The 14,466-nt window shown below is 34.8% G+C and overlaps 4 protein-coding genes across 4 annotated transcripts; 1 reads left to right on the forward strand and 3 right to left on the reverse strand.

Annotated features, from left to right (window-relative positions):
• Positions 1–1,672: 1,672 nt before the first annotated feature.
• Positions 1,673–2,011, reverse strand: LOC6646082 (pupal cuticle protein Edg-78E). The gene has a single exon (XM_002068863.3). The coding sequence runs from the start codon at positions 2,009–2,011 to the stop codon at positions 1,673–1,675; it is 339 nt and encodes a 112-aa protein (XP_002068899.1).
• A 4,570-nt stretch (positions 2,012–6,581) lies between these two features.
• Positions 6,582–7,101, reverse strand: LOC6646083 (pupal cuticle protein Edg-78E). Its single transcript, XM_002068864.1, has 2 exons — positions 7,090–7,101; positions 6,582–6,992 (listed from the first exon to the last, which is right to left on the reverse strand). The coding sequence occupies exons 1-2, from the start codon at positions 7,099–7,101 to the stop codon at positions 6,582–6,584; spliced, it is 423 nt and encodes a 140-aa protein (XP_002068900.1).
• A 4,099-nt stretch (positions 7,102–11,200) lies between these two features.
• Positions 11,201–13,233, forward strand: LOC6646084 (mitochondrial inner membrane protein OXA1L). The gene is made up of 4 exons (XM_002068865.4): positions 11,201–11,350; positions 11,480–11,570; positions 11,657–12,749; positions 12,829–13,233. The coding sequence occupies exons 2-4, from the start codon at positions 11,511–11,513 to the stop codon at positions 13,083–13,085; spliced, it is 1,410 nt and encodes a 469-aa protein (XP_002068901.1). The 5' UTR covers positions 11,201–11,350; positions 11,480–11,510; the 3' UTR covers positions 13,086–13,233.
• A 308-nt stretch (positions 13,234–13,541) lies between these two features.
• Positions 13,542–14,265, reverse strand: LOC6645982 (MIP18 family protein galla-2). Its single transcript, XM_002068866.4, has 2 exons — positions 14,092–14,265; positions 13,542–14,029 (listed from the first exon to the last, which is right to left on the reverse strand). Exons 1-2 carry the CDS (start codon positions 14,210–14,212, stop codon positions 13,680–13,682), a joined length of 471 nt encoding a protein of 156 aa, XP_002068902.1. The 5' UTR covers positions 14,213–14,265; the 3' UTR covers positions 13,542–13,679.
• Between the last annotated feature and the right edge of the window lie 201 nt (positions 14,266–14,466).

The raw sequence follows: 14,466 nt of genomic DNA on the forward strand, positions 1-14,466 counted from the left end.
TCGAGAACTAAATTCGAACGATATGTAATGTACTTTAGCAAAACAAATCCAAAATCAACATCAACAAGAAAACATATATAATAATTTTTGAGCGAATAGCACTTTTTGCAAAAACAAAACAAACAACCAAAAAAAAAAACACAAAAAAACAAAAATATCTATTAGATTTTTCTACTCTTTTTTATAATTTACTCAAAAAAGGATACAAAAAAAAATTAACAAAACCCTTTAAAAAAAAAAAACAAAAAAAAAACAAACCAAGCAAAACAACAAGAAAATTGCAAAATTCTTTATTGGCGATAAAGGAAAAAGAAAGGGAAAGAAAACAAAAGATAAAGGAATTTTTTTTTTTTTAATTAACTAAGCTATGTTTCTGTTTAGCAGAGCAAAACAAAACAAAAAAAGAGTAAAGAACAAGTTTAAATTAACAAGAGATGCCTATGCAAATAAAACGTTAACTTATTGTAAAAAAAAACAAAAAAGCGAAACGAAAGAAAAACATATAGAAGCCAGCAGCAGCCGCCTATAAAGAAGAGCCCTAATCCTAAACCTAACCCATGATACATGTGCACTTTGTATTTTCAGTAAGACTAAGAGAACAAAACTAAAAATGATAATACCAATAATAATAATAACAACAAGAAGAAGCAAAATGCAAAAGCCAAAATGGAGTTGTTCTGAACTCTAACTCGTAATTCCTTCGAAACTTAGCCCAGTTACTCTCAGCAATACTAATCAAGCTAAAAGATGGTTGGTTGGCTTTTGCGTCGTTCATTTACATAAACATATATATATACAATTTCGATCAAAATTGAATCATTTGAAAAAGTACACAATTAAACAGATAAAATCGATCAAGATTTGGCAAAGCTAACTCCAACAGAAACTGCAATCATTGTATGAAAACGATTTTGAATTTAAAAGAATACAATACAGTCTAACCAATTAATGATCAATCTTATTTGCTGGATGTGACAGTTGGCCGGCTATATAATTGGCACTATGAGGGGGCGGGTCAGCTGTTATTGGTAGATCTGGAAGCAACCTGACTGAATTTCTTCAGTTGACCTCTAGTAACTTTTTGTTTTTAATTTGGCTGTCATCAACGATTATTACCGTACATTGTGTTTAGGTTACCCTACGATCTACGATCACAACTAGGCTTCTCTATAGAATCTATTTCATTTTCTAATCATTTCACAGAGTTTCCACGAACTCTTTCCTTAAATTCTGATAGCTTTTGTCTATTGTTTGGTTGTTCTCATTTTTGTTAAATCTTCAAAGCGTTCTCAATGTGATTTTTGGAAACTTCTTAAAGTGTCCGAACTCGAAACATTTCCCCATATGTATTTTTTTTCTGGTTTTCTTTATTCTTAAATATTTTGTTAATTACTGACTGAATTCAGAACGACCCCCAAAAGTATTCTTCATATTTTTTCTGGTCACTTTTAAAGTGCAAAACGGTTTGATCATTGTGAATTCAACAACTATATCACAAAAACTGTTTCCAGAGAATAAAGAAAGAGAAATAGAAAATAAAAACCACAAAAAAGCTATTATTATTTTTCAACTATTTACTAAGCAACAAAAAAAAAAACAACAAAAATATTAAACTAAAAAAAAAGAAACAAAAATTTGTCTAAAATTATCACTAAGTGTTTTGTTTGTTTGGCTACTTTTTCAGCTGGATGCGAGTAAACGGATGTGCCTCAATATAAGCCAATCCCCTCAGAATGTAATCGGGAATGGGCGGTGGAGTGGGCAGATGTGCGCCTCTTGGCTGATAGCCATGCTCGTCGGCAGTATACTCCAATTGTATCGTCTGGCCATCTGGAGCCACATATTGAACCGATCCTGCAGCATAGGCGCTGCCCACACCACTCTCCTGGGCCTGTATCTGATTGGAGGTGCCATAGGCCCAATTGTAACTGCCATCCGACTTGATCTCATTTTCATATTGGACTATTACCGCCTGGGATTCGTCACCAATGGCCTGGACCATCATAGCCATGGCAATGATGCTCAACAGAGTCGCAATAAGTGCCTGAAATATCTCAAATGCAATAGAATCGATTGTTTCGATTTGAAAACTTATGTTCACTTACAATTTTAAACATTTTGTGTGGATAACTGATAACCGAAAACTGTTACTGATTTCGAAACTTGATTTGCAATCGGTTTTTATACCAATTCAGACTGACCTACACGTACACGTAAAACCTACACCTACACCTATGTGAGATACAAAACAATATTCCATTTGATTGCTCGAAATTATGAATTTGACCGAGTTTTACGATCAAAAAAATTCAGTCTGCTTATTTGTTTTCATTATACACATGTGTGTTTGTGTGCGTGTGTGTGCAGCCCCACGATAGATAGACAGATGGTTAGATACATAGAGCGTTTTTATTTTTTTACATTCTTCTTAATCTTAAAAAGAAAACAACAACAAAAAAAATATAGAAAATCATAAATGCAGATTTAGATTTATTCACATAAATTCCAAACTAATAATGTTTTATATTTTCATATCTAATCTTGACTTAAATTCATAATAAATGCCATTAGTAGTGCAAAATATGTTGAAGATCACTTGGCTAACTTATTAAACAAATTCTCGAAGTCTCTATACTCTCTCTATACTCTCTTTGTACGAAAAAATATTAATTACCGCATAATAAATTATAAATGAAGTCGTACAAAGATTTAAGGATATCAATGTGTTGATCTATGTTGGGCTTTAGGTCAGAAAAATCCCCAAAGAAATACAAATAGTGAATCCGCCAGTTTTTTCCAGGACCAAACATCAATAAGCTTCTCATAACTCGTACAACTTGCTAAGATCGGGAGTCACCTTTATCACCTTTTAACTTTAAACTTAATCAATATTTTCAACAAAATAAATAAACTTCCTTATCGATCGTTGAATATGTAATTATAGGCCGAATTAAGGAAAACCTCTGAGCATAATTCCCATTCTTAAGACACTAGTCTAATTCACTAAAAGAGTTATAAACTTTGAGATGAGATTTTTTGCCCAGTCGGATATGCTTTTATGCCTTGCAAAACTTCTGGCTACCTCAAAGCCAAGTCGTTGTCTGTTATTTATACCCTGAAGTAAAGACGACATTTCTATACCCTGCAAAATAGATTTACAAAAATTATAAATTCAACTTTAGTTTTTGTTTTTATTAAAAATACTTTAATTTTTAACAAATTGCCATTTTATTTGTTTGAATTTATTAAGTTACTAACTAAATTAGGTTTTGGACAAGTCTCCCGTGGTTAGGGTACACAATCGAAATAATGAATAAACATTTGTTAAGGCGCCAACACGCGTTCGGCTTGTCATTTCGGTTGGGTTAGCGGCTTTTGTTATTAATTAAATGCGACTACGACCATCGATAGCAAAAGAAAAAATCATGAAAGAAGAAAAAAAGAAAAGAAAAAACAAAAAACATACAAACGTCAGTCTTAGACTTGAACGTGAAATACCTTACGAGTGTCATCGTAAATTTTCTATCTTACTTAGAGCTTCTGTTCATTTTGTTTTGTTTTATTGTGTTTATTCAGGCAAAAATGAATGGGCCCCAAGGGTGTCAAATACCATCCATGTATATGTACATATTAAAAATACAAACACAAATAGATTTATATTTTTTTGTCAAAAAAAATGTTATCACTTAAGCTCAGTCATTAGCAGGCAAAAAGGAGAAAAAATCCCTAAGAATGAAATACTTTTCCACTTTATAAAAGAGATCATCATTTTATTTTGTTGCACACACGGGTCTGGTCGGACCTTTTTGGAATTTGGGAGTGAGATTAACGTATTTCCAAAACAGCTTAGTTGGAGTCTCTATAGATATTGGGATATAAACGTTTAAAAAAGGTGCTGGGACAGCATTTGATCCTATTGAAGGACGTTTTACGACACAATACATACATACATATATCTCCCATCTCTTCTTAGTTTCTTCGGGAAGCAATTGATAACAGAATATACATACACATACTCCGACTCTTGTACTCCTTAACTTCGTTCTTAAGCTATTCGTCCATATTAATTAAGCGGTTCAATGTAAGCCAAAACCAATGAGAAAAGTAAAAAATTAAAAATACACATCAAATGTATCTAAAAATTACCATTTCTCTGGTTATTTAAAAAAAAATCAAGTTTTTACATAACTTTCAGTACAAAGTTGACAGATTGAATAAAAAATTTAGCATCCCCCGTAATGACCATCATATCAATTTGACCCTCATTTATGATTTATATCTTTTCTTTCTAATCGAACTCTATGAAAAGCCAAAGAAGTTCCCACTGATGGCAAAAAGTTTGGAAAGCAAACCTCTTTACGGGTATGCGACTGAAAGGTTAAAATGCACCAGCCTAAAAGTATGCTACACATGATTTATAGCATGCTATGCTGTTCATTTCAAAGTTCATCTGGTATTTCCTCTCTTGTTAGTTTTACCCCATACTTATTTTCTATAATATTATCAATAGGCGTTGCGGCAGCAGCAGCCCTGTGGATACACACTGTTTAGTGGCCATTTCAATAACTTCCCCAGAATTTGGAGTAATGTTTAGCCTGTGCTCTTACGCTGTTGTTGAGGTAGTTGCTGCTATTGCTGATCGTGTAGCTCAACAAAGTGGAAAACTGTTGTTGCTCAATGTTATTAAACCTAAATAGAGGGGCAGAAATCATTTGCATATTTAATGAAGCTTATCAGCCTTCAATAGCTTTCCATAAATGTTGCGAGAATTTTTGAAGTCCTTGTCCACGTAGATTGACATCATCAAATCCTCGAATGTCTTTTGAGTAGCTGACAAAGAGTGCCTTTTCAAAATATTGTTTGTACTGCATCCTAAAGAGACCTCAATTTTATTTTATTTTGATGCCAATCGATAGAGATCATCAAGGACTTTCTAGAAAACCTTTCATCCTGCGGCAGGTTTTTTGGACTCTAGAGCTGAAAATCGAAAACAGGATAACTTTCTCCATGCCATATCTCCGCAGGACATTGATGTATTTCGACAGGACATCCTTTTCTGATTTTGAATATCCTTCAACAAATATTGGTCGAATTTTTGTAAGTGGGTTGCTCAGAAAAGTGTCCAAAAATCACAAAAAACACATAAATTTCCTTATAACTCAGTCATTTAAAAAACGAACAAGACGTCCATTTGTCAGGTTGTAGGTTTTGATTATCCGCTGACATGAACAGATCCTGAAAAGTCCTTCAGGAAACTGAGACACAAGGACTTTTCTGTTTAACAAAAAGTGACAAATATCTCGCGACTCCTGGGAAGGACCATCAAGGTCTATCTTCGGTGCAAAGGACATCTCGAAAATCCTGCGAAGAGCTGAAATATCAAGGATTTGATGGGTTTTGTCCAGCTTTTGGCCAGTGGGTAGAATTTAGGACATAGAAAAAAAAAACAAGTGCAAAAAACAAAATACGTGCTCATAATTCGGTCATTTTAAGAACGTTTGTGATGTCTTTTAGCTTGCTGGATGTCCTTGTACACAAAGATCGATTGATATCAAGGAGTTCATGGTTTTTGTCCAGTTTTTGGACATAAATGGACTTTTAAGTTTAACAAAAAATTACACATATCTTGCGAGTCTTGTAAATTAGAATTATTTCTGCTTATCTGCATTAACATCTCGAAAACGGATTCAAAATAAAAGCGGGTCAAACGATTCTGTAAATATGTAAAATTGTGAATGTACCAAATGGAATATATCGATTATTATAGAAACACATTGAACTGAATGTTTGCACACAGTTTTAAAACATGTGACAAGTTTTCTTGATTATTTTTAAAATAGTTTTTTTTGTCGTCCAACAAGTTGTAACTTCACTCTGAGCTCCTAATGATCAGCTTCATCTACTCGGCTAGAGAGAACACTTTCTTGCATTTTAGATCACTTTTCGGTATTTCAAAATTCAAGCACAAGGATTAATTTCTTAGATTGGAGGTCTAGATCTCTGTCTCTCTGACGTTTAACTTCATTCATTCAATTATTGCATGTTGTTTGCCAAGTAGACAAGTGTCAATTGTTGACTGCAAAAAACTTGTATGACTTTCTGAAGAGATCCTGAGATCCTTGTGTTGTACTTGGATACAATTTTGACTCTGATGGTCTTCAACACTGAGGCAAAGATCTAATATTTTTGGCTTTGATCTTTCATTGATCTTTGATGACCACCATAAGATTTACATAAGATTTACATCACATTATTAACTTTTGAACGATTATCAGTACATATGTATGTACATGGATTCTAAGAAGTCCCTTTCAGCGATCGAATTTCTTTTACGAATCACAAAATCAATATAGACTTCACGACATTTCGTTTGGATGAGAGGTGTTTCACTTTAACTATTATATCTATTCTTGTATAAGTGTCCACTGGAATGTTTTGTTGGTCTTTTCTGTCGTGGATTCTGCAATGTAGTAAACGATCCTTAAACATTCTTGTTTTAATTTGAAATTTTTCATTAAAGCTTTTATTCCGAACACAAAAAAAAAAGGTTTCTTAATATTGAAAATTAGCAATTTCCTGTCTTAACCGGCAATTGACTTAAGGAAACCGAAACGACCTCCCGAAACACGTCCTGAGCTCTGGGACTTCTCTTGGTATTGAGGATGAGTGGCAATGTATTGCAGGCTCTTCTGGATTGCAGCAGGGATTGGTGGTGGGGTTGGCAGCCATGGGCTCTGCGGCTGGAATCCATTCTCATCGGCCAAATAGGATACTTGGACGAGTTGACCTTCCGGTGAGTAGTAGGAGTAACTGCCAGTGGCATGATTTCCGCCAACACCCGATTCCTGGGCGGCAATACCATTGCTGGTCTCATAGACGTATTCAAATCCACCATCGGGACGGATATCAGAGGCGGCCTTGGTGGCGTAGGCATTGTAGTCATTGGGATTGGCAGCGATGGCGCAGGCCAAAACAGCGGATGCAATAAGTACCTAAGGAAATCAGGAGAGTGATAAGTATCCTTAGGGTGAGCACCAGTTGGGGAGACACTGGATGATGATGATGATGATGATGATGAGGACTACTTACGTAACGGAACATCTTTGACAAGTTGTTGGCAGTTGTTTCTCGAACTGTTAGACAATTGGATATGATGACTTTGACTGCGTAGACAAACGATTTTATAGTAAATTATCGATGTATAGTTGGCGACCCGGCAACCCGATCCGCCTAGCCAAAAACAACTTTTACGGCTAATAGCAACCACCAGCGACTCGAAGTGCAGGAAATTAATCTGAATAACAATAAAAAGAGTTTGAAATTTTGGGCAAACTAGAGCGAACAAGCTAAACCCATCACAATCATCATCATTTCATCTCATCATCATTATCATAGAAATAAAAATTAAAAGCAATCGCCCCATGCGGCAATGTCAATGTCGGATCAGAGTGCGGCACACCCAAAAAAAGGCAAAAGAAATACGACCAAAAAACCGAAACTTGATTAAATGCATTTTAAGCATGTGTATGTGTGTGTGTGTGTGTGTATGTGTGTACCTACGACAAACCAAAAACAACTATTTATTTCTATATTTTTTGCATAATTTATGGCCCCCACTTGATCTGTGGCTCGGTTTTCACATTTTGTTAGTTTTTCGTTTCCAGTTTCCAGTTTTGTAGACGACGCCTTCGTGTCTCTAGTCTTTGTGTCTCGGATATGAAAATGTATGCGTTTAACAAATTGGGCCATAAAATTGAGTTAATACTTAATTAATAGTTAACACAAGATTTGAGATATGTATCATAAAACCGAAAGAGAAGAAACTAAAACCAAAAACAGGATTTGTCTCTGGGCTTGCCTTATCGGAAGAAACAAAACGTCTGCGGCACCTCTTTATCATAATTAAGAATTTTAACACCTCCAATAACAGTGGGGCTAAGTTCAAAGAAATTGGCCAAAACCCATAATGATAGAATTCAATTTTCAGACATACTTCATAGATCAATTCTATATGCCTGGACCTAATATGAGTAATAGAGTAATTAAGTAATTGAAGATAATTTTAAACTTGATGGAAGAAACAAATACGTTGAGATCCGACCACTGTGCTAAATATGCTAACTTGAAAAGATGTGGCGATCTTCTTAAGGCATCACATCATAGGAGGTCTCATCTGACCTTGATTCTTCTCCCAGACTCTTTTGGGAACGAGAACCCGTAAATTTAGGCATTCACATCAAAACCATAGAAAGTGAAATCATGGTGAATAGATATGCTAATCGATTAAAACCACAGGGCTGGGGCTAAGACTGGGGCTGGCGATGGGGCTTTAGGGGCAATATATAATCGTTACATACTTATTTGGGTTTTACTGCCCACCAGTTTGTGAATTTGAATTTTATGACACCCTTTTTGACATTGAAAACATTTCGAATGTCGCTTTTGAAAAAAGAAAAAGGCCAATCTCTCTCTCTCTCTAATGCATCCATCCCTGCCATGAAGACGCATTAAACTTGAGCAGCTACTTAAATCATATGATTTATTTTTATTGAATACAATCAAAGACGCTTTTAAATGGGCTTATAACCATTGTCTATATCCATATACATTTTTGCTTGCTTAAAGGCTAATTATGGCAGGCAAAAGAGAATACAGAAGAAGTACAAATATCATACACATTATTTTAATTAATTAATGGTATCCCACACATACATACATACAAATATGTATATATGAACACTTAAAAGTAAGTATAATCTCTGAAAATAGAGAATAAATCCCTACATATGTTTAGCCAAATTTTTTCATCAAATCGGTGTCCAAACTCATTGCCCTGAAATATATTTTTGTTATTATTCTAAACATCTTTATCTAAATTGCCTTAATTGTAAAATAACAAACAATTTTAATCTTAATAATTGAACTTAAACGTTAGCCAAAAAAAGGACTACAATATTCATTATAATATTCATTATTTTTCGCAGAAAATATTATAAGAAAAATAAAAACCCAAATGATAAATTTAAAACTCTTTAAAATTAACTAATTTTCGGACATGTTTTATAGGTTATTAAGTTCAATTTAATATGTTATGTAGAAAAGTTCATTTCACATGGACACTCAATTCTCTTTATGGATATGTTCCATATGAATGGTTCAAATGGTTCAAATTATTAACAATAAGACATGACACACAAAATATTACTCTAACAGTAAATAATGACTATTTATTGTTTATCTATTTATTTTAATTGTTTTCGTGATCGAAGAAAAATCAAAAATGTAAATAGAGCTGTCAAACCACGATTCTTTTTCATCTTTTGTACAATTTTCAACAACAAATCTAGAAAATAAATCTTCAATTTTCGATAAAGGCATTATGTCACTATGATTATTTATCTATTCATTACTAATTGGGGGTATAAAAAGCAAATAGAAAGTCTAAGCTTATTCGAATTTCGTTGGGGTGTCCAGACTTCCAATATTACCCCTTTGAATCCGCCCATGTAATTATTCAAACTTTAAAACAGTCGAGGATATTGGATTACACAAAGCTATATCTTGTTTCCATTTATTAATTATGCATTTATAATAAAAGAAATAATGCAAATTTTAAAATGTCGTTGCATATACTGTTTCAAATACATGTTTTCTTTTTTCAAATTTCGAGATATTGAATTGCTTAATAAAGTAAAAAGAATTAGCAAAATGTCAAAACTAAACGAAAAGCTTAACTAGGAAATTAACCTTATATTATTGCAATCGTAAGCGACTTAAACAAATAAGTTTTGTGGCAACATCTATGGTAGCCTCCTCTAATCATATGCCACGGAAAATTTTAGTTATAATTTAGCTAATGGATTCTAATAAAAGAATAATTATGTGGGCATGTTTGGGAACGATCGAGCAACAGAAGCACCAAAAAGCTGAAAACTATTGGACTACATACATACATACATATTTGAAACATATTCACCCATCTAATAATCTAATTTTATTTGCATGTCCAAACATTTGCATTTGCTTTTGTTATACCCTTGCAAAAAAGGGTATATTCATTTTAGTCAGAAGTTTGCAACGACTTAGAAGAAAGAATCTTCGACCAGCCTAAGTTTGTAGGCCGTTCTTTGTCAGAAATTCTTTTGAGATAAAACGTTTTTCCACTTTGACGACTGTAGGGCAAAAGTTATAATAAAAACCTTTAAGGGTATAGAAACTTTGTCGCAACTTCCGACCCTGCGCTTTTTTGTTTTTGCTGTTTTTGGCGGCTACAATAATTCACACTGATTCCTATGGTAAACTAATTGCCATATCATTTCTCAAGTCTATTAACTAATGCAAATGAGGGGCGAGGTGAACTCAGTTTTGTGCAAAAATATGTTTTTGCAATAAATTGTTGTCAAGCAGATCTTATAATGTGTATCGTTTTTAAAATGATAGAGGAAAACATAACGAAACTTAATTGCCCTAACTAATTGTAAAATTAATAATTTTAAAACTCTCATGTGTATGTATAAACATTTATCATAATATAATAATCGAATCAAGAGAAAACTATTTGTATTCCACGATCTACGGAAAAGACTTTCGAGGGAGGACACAAATTGTGTACAAGAAAGTTAGTCTAGCATATGTTTAATAGTTTATATTCAAATCAAAATTTCCTTATATAATATTAAAGCTTATGTTATTTCTTATGGATTTACTAAAATTTATTTTAAGTTCCTTTAGTTGGATCAATTTAGTCTTTTGTGTTATGGTTTTTATTGTATGTATTAGTCTAATAAAATCCAAACAAATGTCAAATTTTTAAGCTTTGGCACAATATTTGAATATGAAATTTTGGCATTTTGATTAACCTAATAAGTGACGCATAACTTGACATTTAACATTTATATAAGCGTAAAATAAACATAACTATTTCTGACTTTTTTTTGGAATTCATACATAATCATAAGAATTTTATTTAATGGCTTTAATAATATATTCACGATTTAATGAATATACGTATATATATATATAAAATTAAACATTGTCATGTAATTGTTCAACTAATGTTGTTAACTTAAAAATTTAATTTATAGCTTTATTTTTTTGTATATTTTAATTTTAAAGTGGAAGTCTCAGCTGGCTAAGAATTATTAATGATTACAAACAACATTTTTGAGCCAAAATTGAAAACAAAATTTTTTGTAAAGAGAGAAAGAAAGAGAGAAATCAAAACTAAATTGAAAGTAAACCGGTATACTAAAGTACGAGTATACTTAAATTTACGCGCCTTAAACATATGGTTATAACGTGCATCGTATCTTACGTTGCGTCATCTGCTTACGCTACAAGCAGTCTTCACGTAAGACTTATCGTTTAACTATCGAACACTGTTGCCTTCTCTTTTTGTGTCTTACGATAGCAAACATTATAGTAAAATTATTCAAAGTCGACCAATTTAAGAATAACAATTTTTAAATTAAAATCACAGTGCAAAAGGAAGTGGAAGCTCGTCTGGAAAGATGCTGGCCAAGCGTGTACATATATGGAGAGCAGCAAACGCTTGGCGATTGACCACACAGGTGAGCATACCAAGTTGCTCTTGGTTCATTGAGATGGGCAATGTATGACATAACCTAAAATTCAAAATTTTAAATTCCACAAACAGATCCCGGCCAGCAGCAATAGCTGCAATAAGAGGGATATGCATTTGGCGATAAGATCAAACGTAAGGCCCGCCGCTATGGCCCTGCCACCACAATTCTTGCTGTCATCATCCGTGGGACTGGGAATGACTCCACGATATGCTAGTAACACAACGCCGGTAGCTGAGACTGTGGCTTTGCCGGAATCCGTGTCTACCAAGGAGCTGGTGGACTTACCCGATATACCAGAGCCTCCAGCCGTCCCTGCTGCCACCGAATTGCTCAGTTCCACCGGAACAGATGCAATGGAAGTTCTTAGTGTAGCAGGTGAACCCACATTCGCCTCTATTGGATTGGGTGGCTACACCCCAGTGGGTATTGTACAGAATTGTATGGAAGTTCTGCACTGCTCTTGGGATATACCATGGTGGGGAGCCATTGCCATTGGCACTTTGGTTGTTCGTACTCTGATTTTCCCGTTGGTCATTGTAGCCCAAAGAAATTCAGCAAAAATGAGTAACAACATGCCACAAATGCAGTTGCTCCAGCTCAAAATGACTGAGGCTAGGCAATCGGGAAATGCCATTGAATCGGCTCGCTATGCCCAAGAAATGATGTTGTTTATGCGTGAGAAGGGCGTTAATCCTCTTAAGAATATGGTTGTGCCTTTGGCTCAGGCTCCTTTATTCATTTCCTTTTTCATGGGTCTCAGGCAAATGGCCAATGCCCCAGTTGAATCCATGCGAGACGGAGGACTTTGGTGGTTTCAGGATCTAACCTTGGCGGATCCTTTCTATCTATTACCTTTGATCACATCGGCTACACTTTATCTTACAATTGAAATTGGCACGGACAGTGCTCGTTTGTCGGCTGCCAATATGAATACAATGAAATATGTTCTAAGGGCTCTTCCTCTGGTGATTTTCCCTTTTACTATGAACTTCCCATCTGCTATTCTAACATATTGGGCGTGTAGTAACTTTATTTCCCTTGGCCAAGTAGCCATATTGAGAATTCCAGCGGTGCGGGATTATTTTAAAATAGAGAAGATGTTGACACATGCACCCAGTGCCTTGCCAGCAAAGAAAAAGGGATTTGTCGGCGGTATGAAAGAATGTAAGTATGCTCAAAGGGTATATTTGTAAAGTTTTCAAATTCTTTAATATATTTCCTTCTTCTTTATCTCTTTCTAAAGCATGGGACAACATGAAAATTACCAAAGAAATAGAAGAACGTCAACGTTTGGATGAAATACGCTTTGCCAAGGCCGGCAAGGGACCAATGGTAAAGACGTTCAAGCACGATCCCACTAAACCAAAACCGAACGCTGCCACTACTACTGCATACGCCTCATCTTCCACCGCCACTGCCAGCAGTGTTCAGCAGCCTCATACTGGCCACACAGTTGGACGTGTAAAGGATCCAACGTCAACGCCGCCTAAACAGCAGTAACAATATATTTTGTAGTAGTTCATAGTTACACAACCCCACACCCAAATTCCCTTTCCCCTCACTACAAGTGCTGTGTTTTGTTAAACGTTATTTTAGACGATAGTTTGGAGAAATGAAAATATACATATATACATTTTTTTAAACATAATAGCAAATTTAGTCTGTTTTGTAGTCGAACCGTTTAACATTTAAATGCTGTTGTGAAGGCGTAGTTTAGATTATAATTAAACGATAAAGTAATTTTCTGTTTGTTCACGATTACATCTGACAATCAATAAGTGAACAATGTCAAGTGTTTAAGGATAAACTCAGTGCATAGAACAAAAAAATTAAAAACACTTGCCCTTAGTTTTCTTCTCATTTGCCTATGAAAGATGGTAATAGATGTAGTCTAATAAAGTCTTAAAAATTATAGACATATCTATAGAAATAAAGGAAACATGCGATTGTAAAATGTTAGGGTACAACATAATTTATTCGTACAATTACGAACAAGTTTTTTTTTCTACAATTTTCTAATTCTATCACTAATATTAAACTTATTCTCCTGTCGTTCTCCATCCGCCAGCCAATTCTCCATCTCGCTCGTTACCATTAACCCTTTGCTGATATACACTGATTGATAACCTCAGCCAAATGTTTGTTCTCCAAGGCAGCAGCCACACGCTCTTTATCCGCCAGCTGTTTGTTAACAGCTAACTCGGATGCATGTGTGCCGGGAGTAATCTCCACTGTGACCTTAAACCGTGTGGGTAAAGATCGCAACAGTTTGACTCTTATGGACAGGCCAATCAAGGTGGCCATCGAACAATGTGGTATGGTGGGAGTAAAATTGATGTGCACCGAATTCTGAGAATCATTGATACGTATCAGTTCCTCCTGGACCACATGCAGCTCCTCAAGTGTAAGTGGATGCTCCGGGTCATTAATGTGGCGGATGAGATCTGATATGAACAGGGTTTTATTTTGATTATTTTCAACTTGTTAATGGTTGTTGTACACTCACCGAAAATCTCCCTTTTATCGAAAGGATCTGGCACATTCTCATCTGCTTCTATTGCGGTGACGGTTCGCTCCTTAATCTTGCCATAGACATTGGGATTTAGATTTTCGATTTCAGTGGGCATCTTTATGTTGCACGTTTTGTTATTTTCATTGCCACGGTGTTGGTAAACGTTCGGTTATGCGGGTAAATACGGGGAAACGTTCGACATTTTGCAGCACTGTGAATGTAACACCGCTGCACAGTGGGGCCAATGCTTATTTTAATATCATAGCTTCTTAGCCAGTGAGGCGAATAACTTAAATAAATTTTCAAAGTCAATCTCTATCTGAATCTTTTGTAGTCCTTGTTTTATGTTAATGAAAAATAATTGGTAAG

The sequence above is a fragment of the Drosophila willistoni genome (genome assembly GCF_018902025.1).
Source record: "Drosophila willistoni isolate 14030-0811.24 chromosome XR unlocalized genomic scaffold, UCI_dwil_1.1 Seg105, whole genome shotgun sequence".
Lineage (NCBI taxonomy): Eukaryota > Metazoa > Arthropoda > Insecta > Diptera > Drosophilidae > Drosophila > Drosophila willistoni.